Source organism: Anser brachyrhynchus, assembly GCF_964034855.1.
Source record: "Anser brachyrhynchus genome assembly, chromosome: Z".
In the NCBI taxonomy this organism is placed as follows: domain Eukaryota; kingdom Metazoa; phylum Chordata; class Aves; order Anseriformes; family Anatidae; genus Anser; species Anser brachyrhynchus.
The window spans coordinates 6,202,936-6,224,453 of record NC_137697.1 but is presented as its reverse complement, the minus strand read 5'-3'; the positions used below and the strand labels follow the sequence as shown (position 1 = coordinate 6,224,453).

General features: G+C 40.8%; 1 protein-coding gene across 6 annotated transcripts in view; it reads right to left on the bottom strand.

Moving 5' to 3' along the window:
• Positions 1–21,518, bottom strand: part of UNC13B (unc-13 homolog B) — a 212,801-nt gene that overhangs the window by 55,563 nt on the left and 135,720 nt on the right. For all 6 annotated transcript variants that reach the window (XM_080573395.1, XM_080573397.1, XM_080573396.1 and 3 more), the window contains 7 exons: positions 19,144–19,371; positions 18,703–18,844; positions 8,171–8,340; positions 7,279–7,394; positions 5,043–5,206; positions 2,639–2,789; positions 1,639–1,707 (listed from right to left, as the gene is read on the bottom strand). In XM_080573395.1, the coding sequence (XP_080429521.1) occupies positions 1,639–1,707; positions 2,639–2,789; positions 5,043–5,206; positions 7,279–7,394; positions 8,171–8,340; positions 18,703–18,844; positions 19,144–19,371 (1,040 nt within the window). The remainder of the gene's footprint in view (positions 1–1,638; positions 1,708–2,638; positions 2,790–5,042; positions 5,207–7,278; positions 7,395–8,170; positions 8,341–18,702; positions 18,845–19,143; positions 19,372–21,518) is intronic.

Sequence of the window (21,518 nt, the reverse complement as noted above, 5' to 3'; positions counted from 1 at the left end):
CTGAATAATCCCGATAATAATCAGGAAAATATAATATTATCTATATTGAATACCTATAATATTATCTATCTATGTTTATGTCAGCCAGGAATGAACCAACAGAAAAGAACTACTGACGTGCATACAGAATAACTTCACTTGTTCACAAAACACTTTTCAAAATAATTATGCAGAGTGTGACTTCAAGCTACTCTTGAGATGTTTCTACCTCTTCTCCCAAAGGCCCATCACCCTGCCCTGGGGAGAAAACACTGGTTCGACACTATCTTTTTTACAAATATGGTGTGGATTTTCATTGTTTATTCATTGTTTTCTTTTAAGTGCTTCCAAATAGCTTGAATCAACACAGGGGTGAGGGACTTAATCTGGATAATTTAAACTGCAAATTGTCATATCCTCTCTTGAAAGTTGGAAACTGAAATACCTTTTCCTTCCAGAACTTAACCTGTCCTCCCAGGGTCTTAAAATAATCACTAAGAGGACTCAGACCGCTCCAGACAGTTGCTGTCTAACTACACTGTCAATTAGAAAACATCAAAATTATTGAAAGTGTACAAAACTTTCCTGGTCTTCTACCAAAGATCTTACTTGTTTGTCCAAGGCTTACTTGCATTAGCCACCTGAAAGCAGCTTTTATTGAAGACCAAACAAATAAAAGGCATCACCAGTATAGCTTCCTGTTGCCATGCCCTGATAATTTTCCCTCTGCTACTCAGTGCTCTCTTTGCACCTTCTCTTTTAGGATCGCTCATTACACAACATTCCTTTTATCTTCTGCACCTTGCACTTTATGTCCTTTTGCTTGTCTTCCTAATGCACTTCTCTTATTAGTCTACTCACATTCCCCTTTTCTGTATGCTTTACTGTCTTTCAGATAAATGTACCACCCAGGATAGGATCTACTTTTTAATATATAAATAAAAATCAAAGCTCACATTTTGCCACCATATTTCAATTTTTCAATGAATTAGTCACTACTTAAAATGAAGGAACTGAAAAAAAAAAAAGCCCAGTAACAGACTTGTTATTAAGATTATGTTGACTCTGGAGTAGCAAAGAAAGGAACTAGAGGGCCTAAGAAGCCTGGAGGACTAATGCCAACATCTGAAACCTATCCCTTCCCCAATGTGGTGAAGTGTGTGTGTGTATGTGTGTGTGTGTGTCTGTGTGTGCCTGGGGCGGGGGGGGGTCTTCAACCTGAAAGCACATCCTACAGATACAAAGTACAGATACAAAGTCAGGGACAGGGATTCGAGTCTGTCAGACCTAAAATAAATGACAACATGGCTGGGGGTCCTCTCAAAGATTTCTCTCACAGAGAAGAACAAGTCTGTTTCCCCTTTGTAGATGATACCTGAAGTAGCAGATAATAATTCAAATAAATTAATCCAATCAGCTTGCATTCCTGGGAGAATATCTGAGATAAGCATAGTTCACAATCCTCAGATTATTTTAGAAGCCTTGAGGAAGTTATATTGGAAGAAAGAACAGGGTTTAAATTCCACCCATGAGGAAAACCAAAATATAGTTCCATAAGAGACAAACTAACCAAATGCTCAGAGACATAATGAAAATCCAACCAGTGTTTCCCCTCTGCCTATCACAATGCCTGAAAAGATTTTGTTTATTCCCACTCACCCTGTACATTGAGAGATCAATCCGAAGTGAATTATGAAGCTGGTCCAGAAGCTTCACAAATCGTTCTTTCTATTGAGCAAAAAACATACCACATATCATCACTGTCCCATCCGTGTTCACAGTAAGATGCAGAATATCAGAGAACTAGTGACAGATCTCAGGAGAGTGGGAGGAAGCAATACTGATGCATTGTTTTGTGTATTTATTCTTATACTGTAATTACTTCTGAAGTTTGTGTAACATTAGAAGAAAAACATTCCTTTATCACTTTGAAGCAGAGGTAGAACAAAACCCCTCTGATTTCTGCTAACAGTTTGTACCAGCCGTATGTTTAAGAGAAAATATTTATTCAGAAATGAGTAAGGGAACAGTCAGAAAAGAGTTGAATTTGGAGCAATGATACAGCTCAAAGATCTTATGTATCAATTCAATAACAAGCATTGTAGGGTTCTTGTTGCCATTTTCTTGAGGTCAGGTCTCTCAGCTAGATTCTGGCTTGACTTTGTGAAAAGACTCCTCCCTCAATGTACATATTTCTCAGTCTAGCAAAGGAGCTTGAGCTATTCTAGATACTTTTCCAGAATGCTCAACTCCAACACATTTTATGGAAAACAATTGAACCATTTGTGGGACAGACTTTTTATTTCCCTTTAAGCAGTTGCTGTTTTTAAAAACAAAGTTCTGAAACCATCAGATTACACGGTATATTTTATCAACAGCATCACCACGCAGAATGTAATACAATTCGCTCATTTCCATACCATCTGTGCTCCAGTGCAATTTGAACATGAAGACTAAACATCACAATGCATCACACTGATTAATATCTAAAATGTGTGATGATGACAATAAACCATGCTCTGCTTTGTCTAGTCTAAAAGGGCTTGATGGCTTCCAACTTCTCATGGATATAATGTTCCTTAAACAGAACAACTTATTTATTCACAGGCAGAAATACCATAGGCAAAATAGAGAAATCCAGTTGTATCACCAAACATACCCCAAAATTGGAGGCTGCAAAGCGGTCTGAAGCAGACACATTTGTGGAGGCAGTTGTGTGCGCATAGTAAGCATTGATATTAGCAAGTAAGGTGCTCATCACAGCTGGCACACCTGGGCACATGTATTTGGAGGAGAGACATGCGAAATGCCTGCAAAAGGACAGTACAGTAAGTCATTTTGGACTCTTCCATGTAGTGTTTCCTGACATGCCTATGGTTTCCACAACACAACGCAGCCAAGTTTCCTACCCCTTTAATAGCCATCCTGCTCTAGGTAGCACCCTCAACAGGTGCAAGTTTTGTCTTCTCCCTTTTAGTAAATCTCCAGCATTTTGCTTCCAGCTTTTCACAAAAGATGACATCTAAACAATACATATGATAGGGAAAAAAAAAAGAAAGAAAGAAAAAACCTTTTTCTACATTTCTTTCCACGGCATAAAAGAGCTTGTCAACCCAACAATCTGTTGCCAATAGCTTGTGACTTAGGTAATACTCCGGGTCCTGATGCCAATTCCAAGAGCCAAGCCTGGCACACAGAAATCTATATAATTTACTGCTACTTGAGGCAGCCACAGGTTCTGAGGTGACATAAGGCAGCAGGGATTGCAAAGCATTCAAGCACAGCGAGATCACACACTATTATTTCTGTGCTGCACTGATAAGTGACTCCTTAGGGCTAACCCTTCCAGCCTGCAGGAAGCATGCATGCTCATTTGCTTTTTCCCATTTAACTGCTCTCATTAAAGTGCAAGAAACCATCCTGCAGGAAATCTCAAAATTATGCCAGAAGCATTCAGACTTGTGAAATGATTAAACAATCAAAGAAAATCTGTTAGACATAAGGGGAAAAAATAATCAGAGCTTGAGAGGTCTGATATTACAAGACCTGGCAAGTCAAGTTCATTCCAACAGAGAGGAGAATTTGGCAATTTTTAAGCAGTTCTTTCATGCAAGAACCCTCACTGAACTCCCAAACTAAACTTGGGAACTATCTTCTAAATGTAGTTTTCTCCCCAAGGGACTCATCAGACATTAGCTTCTGTGTTCATTAACCTACAAATAATCATAACCAAAAAAGCCACAGTGAGACAATTTCAGAGAAACACACAAATCAGTATTTCAGATAAACATGATAACTATGCCACAATGTTAACTTGCTGGCTACATGATACCAATTGCTCTTTTAGGCACTCACTGTAAATGAAAGACACATAAAATGGGTTTGTCTAGCTTGAAGAAGAGAAAGTGTAAGGTGTGAGGATCTAATCAATGTCTGTACTACTTAAATAGGGGGGGGTCAGCAAGAGGATTGAGCCAGGCAAAAATCCTTTCAGAGGGATGAAAAAAAGAAGCAACAATATGTAGCAGTTACGGTATAGGAAATTCCACACAAGATTTTCTAACTTGGTTTTCAACTTGGAATTTCTCCTCCAAAATAATACAAGCCAAGAGGAGGAGCCCAGAGTAATGGTGGATCTCCCTCCTCAGAGAATTTCAAGGAACTGAAAGAGGCTCTTAGCAGTCTCGTCCAACTTCCAAATTAGCCTTGCTGTGAGCCAGGACTATACCTCCAGAAGTACTTTCCAATTGCTTTCCATCTCGGCTTAAATTAGCAGGCAGAAAAAAGTGTTTGCAAGATGCCATAATTACACATCATAACTCATCCGAGGACCCAAACACCCAAAGCTTTCAGATTCAGTAGTGAACTTTTTCATGTTAGTTTGCTGTATTTAATACTGTGTTTAAAATAAGAAATGAGCTAAGCACAGCATTACTAGTCCTTAAGCAGAATGGCTAATCCCAAATCCAACTAAAAGTACAGTGACAAGAAAAATGCTCTTGACGATCAAGAAATGCATGAGCCTAGATCCAAACAGGACAAATTAGTGCTCCGTTACTCAAGCTTCCTGTAAATCCCTCCATCAGTACCTGGGAAAACAGTGATTTCTCAGGACTGTATCAATTGCCACAACAAACCTGTAGGACAAACAGTTTCACAAAATCTCTTCCCTTCTCACGTCATCAAAAAACTTCAGTGGGATCCTTTTTAATAACAGATTTTTCAAATAGAGATTTTAGACTCTTAAAACAAGAATAAGCTATCAACAATAAAGTACGGTCATTTACACTCACAAAGTTGGTGTAATTCTTTAGAATTAGTTTTAAAGGTAAAGGCAAACTGCCCAGATGGAGCCTAAAGTCCGGCACTTTGTCAGACAATAACTTCTTGACTTTGAGGAATCAGTGACTGAGACATGCAGTCACTTTCTGCTCACAGTAAGCCCCTTAAGGAGTAGCTGTTCATGTCAATAGTATTCCATTACCAAGACATTTCATCTTAACAGTCACATCAATTAGATACAATGAATATCTGCACTAAAGACAACACCAAATGCATCTTACGTCATGGCCTGGTATATTGATTCAATGCCGTAACGCATTGCAAATTCATCCACAATCTCTTGAGCTGTCTCATCAAAATACACCTTCCAGGCATCATCTCCTTTGGCATCAGGGATCTTCACCACTCCACTCCCTTGCACATCTGTGAGATGGTGAAAGAGGTTCTGAAATACAAAACAGGAAAGAAATTATATGCAAAGCTGCTGAAGCTGCCAAGTGAGTTTCATGACCAGCTTGGAATTGCCAAGGAGGCGGCACTAACACACATTTCTTTGCTCTCCTCCCTCTTGCCTTCTCCCTACCCAGTATGTATTTTTGTGCTTTGACTTGCTTTTCTTCTCGCATGCTCCCAGCTGAATTTTTCCACACACATACCTACAATTTTAACCACCCAACATTGTGAATGATGCAGAGGAGTGCTTCAATGCAGTGAAGTCAGACTAATTAGTTTCCTGAAACCTACACACTTCTGTCCTCAAAGGATTGACTTAACATGGACAAGCTATTTAAGCCAGCTGAGGTAACAGCCCTGTATCAGCTTTGTAATTATTATTATACAGTGGAACAGTCCAAATCTTTTTTTTTTTTTTTTTAAAGGACATCCTTAAAATCACCATTAACAACTGGACACTTGCATTATTGTTCATCATAACCTTTTGCTTTATCTAACACTGGAAAGCCTTTCAAGCTATTATTGCTGTGCAGAAATTGCAATTCAGTTCAGTGGGTTTCTCAGTAGTCCTCAAATTTATGTCACTTACAGATTTCATCAGCTTTTCAGACAGCTGGCTCCTGGTAGTAAGGGATGCAAAAGTCTAATGATCTAATTAGGAGCTAGGAGACACTGCTTTACACTACTATTTTTCCTCATTAAATTATTCTAGCTGTAAATCATCTTCATTTTACGATGTACAAATGAAAGAAGGTGATACTTTATAAGAGACATACTTGCAAAAATGAGGGGAAGCAAGTGATCACGCATCAGAAGGATAAAAATGAAATGGATTACCAAGCAGAAGCAGTCACTGAATTGAAAAACAGCAAAAACTATATATTGAAGAACACAACACAGCCTACTAAAAGAAACTGATCACTTAAGCTTAGTCTGTCTCTTTCCTGGTAAGGCCAAAAGACACTGCAGGGATCATCAAACCCATTGTCTGGAAAAAAATGTTGTTCCTGTAGCTGAACATTCGTCCCTGTGACACATCTGTCCTTTTCTAATCTGAATTTGCTTAAACTTCACTGGACCTTGTGATATTCTTATTTATAAGGTGAAAGAGGCTATTGCTACTCTTCCTTATTCAGGCACTTAGAGACTAATCCTGTCACATGCCTTCTGCTTGATAAAATAGACTGGGCACCACGAATCACTCAGACATTTTCATAAGTCTTCTCTGAATTTCTCCCAACTTCTACAGTTCTGCCTGCCCATCTTAGTCCATCTTGAGATAGATCAGTACCCAGCAACCACAGCTTATCTTCCGTTCCCTAATAATTGTTCATAGTTACACACCAGTGGTACTAGGAATTTATACCAACAATATCTGCACTGCTCAAAGGCCAGATTCAAAACCCTATCCCAAACAGAATTTACTCAAAAAGCAGCTAAGGTAGAAAATGTAACTTTTCATATTATAGCCCACCATGCATCACAGACCAACTGTCCAGGTGGAAACTGCAATGATATAACTGCCTCTTCCTGCAAGCAATACACAAGCAGTTCTGTTCACAATGTTCAAAGACAAGTAGCAGGAAAAAATACAGCATCTCCCATGGAAATGCTGCATATCTGGGATCCCAAAAGGAATGTGCAATGTTTAATTCTGAACCAGATCTGGGCTGGAGTTTGACATTTAAAAGGCTTTCCCTAAAGAAAGACACAGGTATAGTACATACTGAACACATCAGCTAAGGAAATTCCGAAGTTTCTTCATGTTATACTAGTGGGGGCTATGAGTTGGACCACTGTCTGATCACTGCCTGACAGCAGCACAGCTGTGGCAGTGGGACAGACTGAGCCAGCCAGCATTCAGCATAGCGGGGTGCCTAAAGCCTTCCTGGCCTTCTGTACAAACGCAGGTCTGATGATTCAGTGACTTTCCAGGCCTGTGGAGCAGGGAAAAGAAGGCTCACCTAAGGCAAGAAGGAACATTCTAAGGAAACAGAGGTCAGAAAATTGCTGCTTTGACAGAAATGAGGAACATCACAATGAATGAGCTGAACTGCTCCTTACCTCATGAAGGCAAGTGTACTGAATGTGATATGGAGCCACTTTCTCCTCGCCTTTGATCTCCACATTAATTTGCAGACGGATAGCTCCAGACACCGCAGACTTATCTGTTCTTTTCTCTAGAAGGAAAAACCATCAACAATTACATGCATTTTTCACATTCAGAGCACAGTCATCTTTGGTGTGGCAACTCTATAACAGAAACTGCTGGAAGCTCAGGCTGAATTTATGGTTAATATTACTGTGGAGAAAACTTTCTAACTTTTTTCTTTCAAAACATTAAAAACTAAGTAGATATCAGCAAATCACTGACATACACTCTAGATATGACACATCTAGCTAGAACTACATACACTTCTTTACAAATAAGCCAGCCCTTCTGAGAGCACGTGCTACAGGGTCCCTGAGCTTCGATCCAGTCAGCTGAACTAGAACCACCAAGGAATGTACTGCAAACCTCTCTAGACAAAGACTCAAATGACAGCAAGCGAGGGAGTTCAGTATATCACACGCACAGCCAAGACAAGGTTTTACCAAGGCCACTTAGAAAATGCCAGTATGTCAGGAAGATGTTGCTCAGATCCGTTTTCTAGCGATACAGCTGACTGATGTGAAATTTGTTCCTTACTTCCAGCCCTGCTCCAAGCATTTACCCATTCTACTTTCCAGTGCCTAACAACAGAAAAAAACATCACTGTTCTGACAGGCTATACTACTGAACTTCATTTTAACTGGGACAAAAGCCTTGCAGCTGCTCTGCAGCATCATCATGCCCCTTAAAATCACCTAGTCAAGCAGGCTTTTTTTTTTGTCCTTTCTTGCAAACTGCCCAGATAGTTCTCACATGTTCCCAAACTAATACATGACATGTTTTCAGTCCCAAAGCACCACTCACCAAGGTTGTACCACACATCCATTTCACCACTCAGCGTACGGACTTCAATGATTGTCTGTCCCAGGAAATCATCCGACTCACGCTTCAGCCTCTGTTTGACACGAGACTTGATGTCGTCGTCTTCATCCCACACTCGCACCTTGATCCGGTCAGAGGAATTATGGCACTCACTGAGAACAAGACAAATATAATACTGAAGAGCTCATAATGTAGCTGACATTTCTACACTAAACGCTTTACATTCCCTTTGACCTGCCTGCCTAACAACAGAGCAATGCATAAACAAGATATAAACAAACAATTATTTTATTTAAAAGCATAGAATCTGATAGGAACCATACAACATTTTTTTGGTGAACTCTAAATGCTCCTGTGACGTGTTAGATACTGCACTTCAGATGCACACTGAAGGAGAGCGCGCTGACCGCAGCCGCCAACTTCAGACTTGCTACGTGGCTGTGACTCCTCTGCTCTTCCTCACTCTCAGGAGCAGCTCCCCGAACTGGGGGATTTTTTTCACTGTTGCTGTTTTTCCTGTGAAGCTTGCAAAAGCTGGATGATAGCTAGGCTGGTAAACTCAGCCTGCACACCCCCAAAGAAACACTGATAAGCATCACATTGTTTTCTGATAGCCCTCCCCATACATGATCTCACATTGGGCTGTATGTGTTGAAGGCTACTTCTCTTTACACGTGCAGTATCTAGGACAGCATGGTCAACACCGATGACAAATACTTTTCATGCTCTTTTTTAATAAAAAAGATAAATAGCCCAGGTGAAGGTAGTTCTCTTACTTCAGAACAGTCACAAAGCAGTAGTGTGTTAATGTACACTACACTATATTCAGATGATACAAACATTACCTGTGCGTGGGATGAACGGGTGGGATACATTAGTTGCAAAGTTGGTATTTAATTACTGGAATTGATTTTGCCTATTATTCACAGCTGAGACTGATACTTTCCCCATGTCTTAGGCAGATCAGTAAAGACATTTCCATTAAAACAAGCATTTTACAGTTTGCTGAACCTGCACCATTCAGCCTAATGCACAGGCAGAATTTGCAGCCCCCTCTCTTTGTAGGTGCTCATACACCTTTTGTGGACACAAACAGGCTCCTGGACATCAGAAGTGGGTAAAAAGACCTTATAATAAAAACTCTGCTCATTTACAGGGCATGCAATACAATAAAGCAATTTGAATGCTCACATGAGACCATGACAAGGGTGATTTACTCACCACAACCACTACAAATGTCTGCCCTCAAGGAAATAAAACCTATGAAAACAGGCAACTTCTGCTGAAGGCCTGTTTTCCAGCCTTTTAAACATTAACATGCTGCATCTGTTGCTAAGCAACAGGGAGAAGGAAGAAATGGGTCAGAAGAGATCTGTTAAGCCCGGTCAATAGGATATGGCAGTGACTGGTATTTGCATGCTCCTTACCAAGAAATCATTTGAGGTCTTATTGCCACTATTGTGATCCAGGACTGCCTAACAGACAACCCTGCAGCTTCTAGTGATTTTTCTAGCGAAGAGGGATATCTGGGAATTACTATTGTGAAAGCTAGGAGTAATTTTGATCAGTTTTGATCAATTTTGGCAGTTTTGATCACTGACAGAAAGCATCCTTGTTTCCTTCCTTCTCTGTGCAATCAAAGCTGTATTTAGAGATCAGAAGAAAGAAGGTTCAATGTTTCTCCCTTTCTTCCTCCTCAACTTCAAGGATGTTCTCCTTTGAAAAAAAAAAAAAATGCAGCAAGTGTTCACAAGCAGGGAATGCTTGGATTTCTGCTTTCTGTAGCTCTCTAGTTTATCTGAGTGCATACCGGCAACACAGCATAAGCACATGAAAGAAATCCTCTGTTCCTGACACAGTACACTAATGTACATCCTGGCAGTACCATAGAGGTTCAGAAGGACACATGTGCCTAAAAACACAGATCAGTACACAGTGGCATTTACAAAGCACCAACAAGTTAACCCCTGACTTCTTCAGACCTCACCTTCTGGCACTGCAGTTCTTTGTTAAGACAGCTTTGATCTTACTTTTCTTTGCTACCAATGTTCAAAAACTTGCTCTTTCCTTTAGGAAAACATTTACTGTTTAGACCTAAATCTACTTTAGGTTCCACATGCATTGTCCCACACTCCCCAAGTGGCTATCATCCTTCACTTGGGCTGCAGCAGCATAACTCACTGCTATGTGCCACAGAAAACTTTGCAGTAGCATTTGCTGAGCTACTGGAACTTCTACTTTACCACATTTCTCTCTGTTGTTTTTAAGAGACCAGTCAATTCGTATTCCTCATGCTGCTCCCATGCCAGAGAGAGCGCCTTATCACTCGCTTACAGCAACTGAAAGACTTGGGCTGGTGGCTTACCTATAAAACATCTCCATCTAAGTCTGTGGGAACCACAGTCCTTGCTTTCAGTGAAAGAAGACAGTTGAGTCAACAACAGTTCACCTTCTAGAGCACACCTCAAAACAGAACCACAAATATTGGCCTACTTGAGCTTAACTGCTAACAGGCTTTCTAGCTAATAAAAATAGCATCTGATTAGTGACAGCATCCTGGCTCCATAAGACTGTGGCTACACATTCTGCTGCTAGAAACTTTCCCCTTCATTACTATAGGAGCTGGCAAGTTTCTAAAGATGCCTGCCCTACTTCTTGCTACATTTTTGTGAAGAGTGGTTTCCTAACAATGTGTGCATACATGTGTCTGCCCAGTCTGCCACACAGCTGAGCTCCCACAGCTTTCCCAAGAGGACGCAAAGAAGAAACTCTTTGAGACCTTGTCATAGGGAAGAAACTATCAAACGTGTTCATGCCCATTTCATAGTGTGAGGAGCTGGAAACCAGGTTCTCTTTGTTGCATGACTCAGAAAATGACTTTTTCTTTTGTATCTACGTTCTTCTGATGTTTGCAGTCGTGCCATTTTATGTTAAAAAAAGTTACTTTGATACTTCATGGTATCAAAGAAACATTTTCAGGAAACAGCACACTAAATCTGCAAGAAAAAATTAAAATTGTGAATTTATTTCCATTAAGTTTTCCTACCTAAAGCCAGTGGTTGCAGGAGCAGTGGAACCAGCAGAGTCTGGTTCTACTGACTTGCTCCCTATCCCACACTCTATCTCCAGCTCTTCTACCACATTCCCCCTTGGCCTTCCCCAGCCTCAAACATATCCCCCCTGTGCTGTCAGTGCTCTGACATCTTCCCATGCCCAGCTATCAACTAGGCTGAGGGGAAACAACACAAAGTTGCTGTTACTTCTGATGCCTGTGCACAGTGCCATGCTGATACATGCACACTAATCAGTATATTGGTGGCTAAACATAAAAGGCAACTCCAGAATGTACATTATAGTCTACCACAATGAAGTTAATAATTTGTATCCCTCTAATCTAGCTGAAACTTCTAACAATCACTTTCTATGTTTTTTAACAGCTTTGAGACCTCTGCCTGTCTATGAATGTTGGCCCAAACTCGCTAAGAAGCTGTCAGAGGTCTGGGACAGAGTAAGGCATGTGCATCCTGTCCTCCAAAAAAGCAGGCAGAAAGTAAAAGAAACATCTAAAAATGATCCTAATATTTTCAAGTCAGTGAATTGTACTCTGATGTGGAGAAAAAAAACCAGACATTTGTGCTGAATTGGTTAATCAGTTGTTGCAGGATTCTTACTTAACCTCCCACTGCTGGAATGCTAAAGGGACATGGCAACCCTCATGAGGGTACAGCAACCTCGAAGGTTTGCAAGGTTCTATCAGAAGACATGCAAAGTTTACACCCATAAAACTCTGTCCAGCAGTTTACAAAACAAACAAACAAAAAATAAAAAAATAAGGATAATAAGTTTAGAGCACAGTGAGTGCCAAAATAAAAAGCTGTATCCTTCTGACACCACTAGTTCGTATTGGAGAATCTACAGTCATGAAGAGAGAGAGTCTGGTAAATACCCATAAGGGTTTTTTAATGCCCATTTGTGTCACATCATAGTGGATTTATGTGGCAAGGGTTTGGTAGCAGGGGGCTGCAGAGGTGGCTTCTGTGAGAAGAATCCAGATGATTCTTCTTATCCATGTCAGATAAGGGCCTGTTTCAGCAGGCTCCAAAGAGACCTGGCCGCTGCCCAGAGCCAAGCCAATAAGCAATGTTTTTTTGTGCCTCTGGGTGAGCAGATTTAAGAAAGAGAAAAAAAAAAACCTGCTGTGCAACAGCAGCTGGGAAAGTGAGGAGCGAGAACCAGCCCTGCAGCCCCCCAGGTGAGTGCAGCAGGAGGGCAGGAGGTGCTCCAGGCAGGCAGCAGCAGTTCCCCTGCGGCCTGTGGAGAGGCCCCTGGTGCAGCAGGCTGTCCCCCTGCAGCCCACGGGTCCCACACGGAGCAGATCTCCACGCTGCAGCCCGTGGAGGAGCCCCCGGTGGAGCAGGTGGATGTGGCCTGGAGGAGGCTGCGGCCCATGGAGAGCCCCCGCAGGAGCAGGCCCCGGGCCGGAGCTGCAGCCCGTGGAGAGGAGCCCACGCAGGAGCAGGGGGTCTGGGGGGAGCTGCCGCCTGTGGGGGACCCGTGCTGGAGCAGTTTGCTCCTGGGGGATGGACCCCGTGGTACGGAGCCGTGTGGGAGCAGTTCTGGAAGAGCTGCTGCCTGTGGGCAGCCCCCGCAGGCTCAGTTCGGGAAGGACGGCATCCCGTGGGAGGGACCCCACAGGGAGCAGGGGCAGAGAGGGACCGGGAAGGAGCGGCGGAGACCACAGCCCCCATTGCCCCCTGCATTGCTTGGGGGGAGGAGGTGGAAGAGGGTGGAAGGGGGGAAGGTGTTTTTAGTTTCTTTTGTTTCTCACTTCTCTAGCTTGTTAGTAACAGACAATAAATTTTACTAATCTCCTTACACTGAGTCTGTTTTGCCCATCAGGATAATTGGTGAGTGATCTCCCTGCCCTTATCTCAACCCCTGAGCCCTTTCCATCATATTTTCTTCCCCCTTTTCCTGTGAGGAGGGGGAGTGAGAGAGCCGTTGTGGTGGAGCTTGGCTGCCCATCTCAGTAAAACCACCACACACATCCGCATGGATATTTCTTTCCAATCAACTTCTCATCTCAAGAAAGGTGTTATCAGCACGTTAACCCTGCAGGATACACCCAGACCTCAGTTTCACTCCGTTAATACTACCTTCAGACTTAGATTGTCCATCTCTAAAATGCACTGCATAGATTAGAGAGGTAAGAAGCCAACACAACCCTATCATCCAACACGCCCATTTCACATGAGGATGTTTTCTTAAACTATGTTGTTTTCTCATATCTTCTGCCTGAAGAACAGGAGAGCCCAGAGGCCCCAGTGCAATCATGACTCTACTGTGTGCTTGGCAACTTACAGAGAGGAAGACAGCCCCTGCTTTGTAGAGCTGACAGGTTAATAAAGACAAAAAGCAAGAAGCAGACATAGCAAGAACAAACGACTTAAGTGAGGGAGCAGAGGTATCAACAACATTTTGCAGATTTAAAAGTAGGTCAAGTCAAGCCCAGATTTAAGTAGTTTCGTTGTGCTTTGATATTAAAAAAATATTTATGGTTCAAAGAGTCTAGTGAATATTTATATAGCCATGTTCTATGAGCAGTTTCCCTTCTGCACAATTGCAGATGCAGCCCTCAAGAAGGGCCTGTAAAGTTTCACAGTCTTGTGCAGAGAATATTTTATACAGTGGTAGAGGACAGACTAAAAGGGCAGAGCAGCTTGCAGAAGTAGGGGATGAGAGTGCAGGAGGTGGGAAAATGCACAGGACAGAAGAACAGATCAGCAGGACTTCAGGACCTGAGAACATTTTAGCTTCTGAGGAGCAAAGTGCCAAAAAAAAAAAAAATGGTTTTCTGGAAAATCAGAAAGAGTAGTTACAGTAACGAGTATGAGAAGCCCAACAAATAGTTGTAACTATATACACTTCAGGAAATACACTTCAGGAAATGGTCTGGCTGAAAAAGCAGGAAGATTTGGGTGTGGTTCAAATGAAAGTGTCTAGAAATGGCAGCATCCAACTGGGAGGTCTGCTGTGGCCAGCCTCAATGGGAATAGATGACAAAACTTTGCAGGACAGATGAATTTTTAAACGATACCAAGGCTCTTCAGTTAGGGAATAAAAAAAAAAAGACAGCAAAAAAATACACTGAAAGCAAAGTCAGAGTGGTAAGAGAACAAGGCTAAAATCCTTAGCAGTTTATAAGTTAAGCGCAACAGCACAAGAATATGCCTTGAGATCCAGCTGTTGCTGTCTAAGAACAAAGAAATGAATTTTCTGTTCTTAGTTGCATGAAGCTCGTTTCTTAGGGGAACAAGTACAATCATTTTGCCGTTACCCAATGCTACAACACTGACTGCACAAATTAATCATGCGGCTCTCCTAACTACAAAGAGCAGATAAAGTGATTCTGAGCGTTACATCCTTAGCTGTATTAACTCAGCTTCCCAAAAGATGCTTGCCACGAGGCATCAACTTTAATTCAAATATAAATTCCACACTGGTCACTGAGCAGGGAAACAAGCAGGATTTCATCAGAGTGCCATTTTGAGCATCTGCAGTACCTAGAGAATAAAGAAAGCAAGACAAGCAAATGGTCCCTGCCATGCAATGAACAGAGGAGGCTGAGGTTTCAGAGTTCCAGTAACATTTATAAACATGGTGGTCTCCAAAGGTAAAGACTAAAAAACAACACTGAAACAATCTCATATAACCACAGAGATTACTGAAAGATGCTGAGCTTGATAACAAGCTCAGCAGGTGAAAGGAAAATTGAGCAACCAAATGGAACCTTTTGGGTGACAACGCAGTGGTTAGCTATGCAATTGCACCATTCCCAATGGATTAACAGGAATGTATATCATCTGTGGCTCTGCACGTCCTAGTAAAATATTGGTTATCTGCTAGCAGGAGGCACCGCATTACTTTAACTGAGTTAGTCTTCTGTAGTAAGAGAACAAACGTGCCTCTTGCAAACTGCCCACTGACAGTGCAATCTGTTCCAGGCAATGATTTCACACCCACCATTAATGTGCACAGATTATTCAGACAATACAACTTTAAGGGGATTTTACTTTAAAATGAGGGAGTCATTTTGTGCCTAAGCCAAGAAACCTAGCAAAACCCTGTTTGCATCCAGTAGCTTCTAGTGCTCGTCATTTAAGACTGCAGTCCTTCCTAAAAAAAAGCTGGTATGGACAACAAATCTCTAGCTGAGCCCAGAATTCTTCTATTAAAATGGAACTCTTAAAACCTGTCTACCATTGTAACTTGTTCAAATGGATGCTCAGCTTCAGCCTTTACAAAAAAAGAGAGATTACTAGAAAGCCACTATTTTCTACCTATTGTCTAAATTATGTCTAAATGGAGAATTAAAACCTTGTCTTAATTGCACTGAAGATTGCAAAAATATCTTCCCTCTCACATTACTGGGCTGTTTCCTAGGGAAATGAGTGCATAGGAAATTTCTTTTCAAAGGTTCTGCATTTCAACGCACTTTGTGAAAAATTACCAGCTAGATGGAGAAGAGATCTCCAAACTAGCTACCATCCTTGGAAAGTCGGCAGCCACCTGTCTCTTATGTACCCATTGACCCAGACAACGCAGAACCAATTGAAGATAGGACACACATTGCTTTCTGTCCAGAGCTGAGGGCAAGAGAGGCTGAGGGCACAGAAGATAAGTCTACAGGGCAAATGAAGAAGGATACCTATTAGCCTGCTCAATATAGCTATAAGGAAAGGGATCTGGGATTATAACAAAACAGGAATGGAATGTAAAGCCAAGGGAAGCACAATTCATTAGTGCTTGCTGACACATTTGTTTTTATTTTTATTTTTTATTTCAGCAATGTCTGGAGTCCCCTATCAAGCTTCATCCTGCCAGGCACCATATATGGGGAGTCTTTGCATCAAGCCTGCAACACTTCGAACTGAGCAGAAAGATCAGCTCCTTGTATTTTCATAGGTCTTCAAACTTCAACGAAAGACAAATTCTCTGTAACATATTTCCTAAAGGTAAGGATGAAAATATACAAAAAGATGATTTTCAGAAAGAAACAAGACACCTGCTTGGTGATAAACATGCTCCAAGAACTGGTCATTAATCTAAGCAGAAGCCCAAGGGACATAGCCTACTAATGACCTAAATAGTGCTTATAATGAAAACCCAAAGTCTTTTCAACCTTGTCTTTTCTAAAATACAGTTCTAAATTTAGACTTCCAAATGGGGTCAAAACTACCACAACATCTCCTTAAATATGGCTTTAAGTTAATGTACTTTTCCTTCCACCACTGTAAATAAGCACAAAGAAGCTATTTCAAATAGTTATTGCAGCCTTAAAATTTTTAAAACTTGTTTAAGCTGCTTTTAATAAACTTTACTGAGTCTGTGGAAATTATTGTATTGCTCAGCTGTATGCAATCTGCCTCAGCTTATGTCATGGATTACAATAGCACTACGACAACTGATACACACAGGTTTTTGATTCCATAACCAACTTTTGAAAAGATGGTGGAATTGTGATCCCATAAAAGACACTGGGGACCTAATGAACACCAGCTGCAAACAAATCTGTCCAACAAGACAAGCAGTAGAGGAACAGCAATTACTAACCTATACATTACTGACCTGACCTCTCTCTACTTGTGTATCTTACACCCACTGAAATATTTTAGTGTTCTGAACATCAGATTTTTCATGTGTCTGCTGTTAGGTAGGCTTTTAATAACTACCAGCACATCCTTCTCCCACTGTAACAAGTTAACTTTAAATAATAAACACATGCACCCTCAACCCTCAAAACTGAGCACCTCAGTTGTCCTGGCAATCTCTTGTAAAAAAGCTTGGTAAGTAATGGGTATTGCTGTCACGCATATGTGGATTTAACTTTCCATTGGATTATGGAGGGTAGAAGATTTCAGCAATTTTAAGAGTAATAAGCTCTAAGAAAATGACCCATACACGGGGAGAAAAAACAAAAAAAAGGCACGTAAAAAGACTGGCACTGCACACACTTCTAAATGACTCTCCTCATCCAGCATATGTTGAGCTTTGACATCAACCAATAAAACAACACATGGATGCCAGTACTGAGTGATCTCCCGCATTTGATCTGGATACAGTCCTCATTTCATTTACCTCTTCCTGCTATTCCAAGGCAATTAAAGCAACCACCTAGACACAGATAAGATTCAAAGTAGCATCAACTCGAATGCCCAGCAGCATATTATCTGCTGAATCATAGACACAGATAAAATCTAAACAGCAGCGCTGTTAAAACTGTGACATTTATCACGTTGTGCTATCTATCTTTAAACATAGTATTTGTTGAAGCTCCTAAAATTAGAAGGGAACACACTGCAAATACCATGGTAACTACTTGGCATGGTAAATCAAGGTCCTTAAGGCTCCCACAGACTTGCTGCTATTGTGACTAGAGTTAACCAAATGGCATCTAACCATACTTACTACTTACCAAGAAGTTCCATTACTTTGCATTAAAGTAAGAATAAACTTAATAAATAAATAAAAGCCCAAGAGCTTACTCTCTCAAAATAGCACTGAGATATTTCTGATGTTAATGAGGATCTCAAAACTACTTTAAAATAATTTTGTTTGGACTGTGCATTTTAAAGACAAAGTTAGATTGATATAAGCTTGATTTTAATATATAATTTCAGCTTGCAGAGAGCTCACTTCAAGCAGTTTAGGGAAAAACAAGGAGGGGGAAAAAAAGAGAAGAAATAAAGATGTCTGGGGTTGAAAGAGATCATCCAGAATCTTCAGAAACTACTTACCCAGTAGATTTCACATCTCCCTTTTCTGTTGTATTGTGTTCAATGATAAACTGAGGATAGTGTTTACTTATTCAATAAAAGCAGGATGGAATAATACATTCTTCAGTCTTTTGAGCATATTTGATACTTTAAAAAAAAATGTGCCTCCAGCCTTTCTTTTCAATTCAGACATGGATACATCGCTCATCTTGAAAGCAGATAATCCCTCAAGTTATTGTTACACTGATTTTCCTGAACTAAAGGGAGAGATGGTAGTGTTGCAGACAAGTGACAAACAAATAGCTACCTTTAACCTTTGTTGGTCAAACACCAATAGTAAGTCACAGCAGCAGGTCACAGAAAGTTTGCTCAGCCTTTTATACAAACTTCACTCTTTTATATTCCAAAGAATTTTGAAACTACTTCTATTATACAGGAACAAAAGTCACCAAATTAAAGATGTTCCTTTCTTTATCTTTCTCTAGAAACATTAATGTAAGAATGCTCACAGAGCAGACAATTTATCTATACAAAAGCAAGAAAGATGAAGCGGACAAGTGTGCACTATGTACATTATTACAGACATCAACCCTCCAGAACACAACGCCAAGCAGAAATGAAACCTTCATACATTACAGGCAGTGTGGGAATGCATAGTGACAAAGACGGCATAACTGTCAAAGTAAAGATCATATAAACAGGCAAAACAGGGGTTAGAGTCCTTGTAAGAGTACTTACAAATAAAACTTCTCTTCCCAAACAGGGTTAAGATTCCCAAAAATTGTTTTTGTCCTCTTCTTTGTTTTACCAACTTGAACAGTTACATATGGATCGCTGGAACCAGTCTTGTCTTTGGCTTGCAGACCCTGAGCACACATCACTGGAAACAAAAAAGAAGGGTTATCACCATTTGCCAATAATACTGTGTCCACACACCACATGAAGCAGCAAATCAGCCTGGCAAATCAGCCTGGCCAAAGAAAGAGGAATATCACTCAGAGTTTTTCTGATGAGCCTCATCTCACGGTACATTACAACACCTGGGGCAGGAGCATCTCCACTTGCTACCTGTACTCCAAGAAGAGAAGGGGAAGTCTGCTCTTTCTAGCTTCACACCAACTCTTCCTTACCTTATGGCCCCAAGCAAGAATGATGGAACCTGTGCCTCCCTTCACTCACCTGTGATCGTGATCTTTGCTGACCATTTTGAGGTGCCATCAAGAACGCTCTGCTTCACCGTCTTCATCTGCTGGGCATGTGTCAATTTGCTCTCACAGAACACATCTCTAATCAAGTCAAAGATCTCTGGCTTGTTTCGCTCACGGATTTTCATACGATCTTTCATGGCCATGATGAAATTCTGGGTTCTGTCTTCAGCTCCATGCTTTGAGCTCTTCTCTGCTGCTCCTGTGCATCAGGAAGTAAACAACGCTCATCAGAAACAGGCAAACACACCAAGTCATGCTTCACTGAATAGATGGCAGGATCAAAGCCATGAGTTACCCTCCACATGATGCCTCTTACTATCGACGTTTACAGTCAGACCCTCCATTTCAACATACATGAAAGAAAACTTGGACCACATACAGCTGGGAGGAGATAATGGAAGGGGAATGTCCATATTCTTCTACAATCTAGGATGAGATCGCTCTCCTGAAAACAGGCTCAAGTCAAACACCATTGCAGTTGAGAAAGATCCAGAAATGAAGTTCACTGTAACAGCAGACATCAGCATGCCCCCTCTTCTCATCATTTTGCTTTAACAGAGGCCTCTGATCACTTGCATACCTCTTACAAATTTTAAAAGTTGATTACAAGATAAGAATGCTCCCACAATCAACTATTCCCTATTCAATTCTGACAGCCGTGTTTGCTGTCAGAACTCAACCACAGACTGTTGTGTCAGATGTGAGGAATGAGTTAATAAAACCACTGATGTGAGCTAACAGGGCAGAAATGAAAGGGTGTGAAATGAAATACAGGACTCAGACTACACACCATCTTTCTACACGCAGTCTGCATTTAAGGGATTTCAAGTTATGACCTTAAATCAGATACGGTTAAACCAAGACAAAAGTCCTGTGAACACATTCAGACATTATTTCAGTTTAGTTTAATATGCTTTTGCATGCTTGTTTTTTCTCAGATACCTTATATTAAGCCTTGTCCTAGAAAAATGACCTTCACCAGCTGTTCACCAAATACTGAATGAATTACTTTAAAAATGTGTTAAAGCAGGAGCAAGTCTGTGTAAAGGCAGCCATCAGTCACAAAGACACCCAAAAATTGTTTTCCTCTAGAATAAGTGCACAAATATGATATTTGGAGCACCTTAACACAAGTCTTTACTATTTTGCACACAAAGAGAGTTTCAGCAGTTAGTGACCAAACAGGGACAAACTTCTGTGAATGCACCCTCATAAAGGACCCCCAGCAGTACATCATAACAGGGAACCTCATTAGCAGGCTCAACAGCGTGCCCAGTGACTAACATTGCCTAAAGACATCTATTTCTAGGACCTTCAATCTAATACCTTTCACCGTTACTAAATTCACTTCAATAAAGAAACAAAACTCAATTATAACTTCCACCATCCAAACTGAAAAGAATAAAAACACAGTTTGGAACAGACTGTGACCACTGAAGTTTCAGAAGTTCATTAAGAACACTGCATACGAAGGTAAGCTATTAAAGACCTGGGTATAAAACAAGCCATAACTTTGCATTACCTGATAATTATTTTTTTTATTCTATTTGCTAGAGGCTTGATGTTCAGTATTCCATTTAGTACAATAAAATTTATCTGAGAAAAGGCCCCAGAGTTTCCTATTGTTGGCTTAAGATGAAATGAAATCAAAATACTGGAATTAATTATATAGTCCCTGCTGTCTTCACTCACCGTTGATGAAGAACTACCACTACCCAAAGTGATGCTTGTATCAGACAATCATCCAGCTGTAGACCCAACACTTATTAAAGGAATATGAAATTGAAATGATACCAGGGGCTATACTTTGAACTTCAGATAAGAAATGCTATTCAGCGTTAACAGAACTAGGTCTTTCAGGGATGGAGGTGGACTCTGTACAGTATACACAGAGCTACAGAAACTGTAAGAGGCCAAGTTGAAAAAGTAGCTTTTCCTATGAGGAATTCTGAAATCTGTAACAATACCAAGAAAGGGCAGGACAGGGTTTGTTTCTGACCCGACCTTACGGTAATGAAGAACCAAACTCAAACATTAAGGGCTAGTGTCATAAATGAGTGAGTACTCTTATTTCAGAAACATTTTCTAAAGAAATTATTAGCCAGGCAGCTTGCAAACATAAATGTTTCACTGCTGGTCACACAGATGGGACCAGAGGTAACACAATTTTGGAGCGTTGTGGTCTGCATCATTGCCTTAATGGCAAGCACTCCAGAAGCATCAAATAGGCTTTTGACAGCAAACATAGATAAATGGAATAATTGTTTATAATCTAAAAACATATTTCACATCTCCACTACCTCCAGAGACCTTGCATAGTGGAGCCATTCACCATGACTTGCTTCA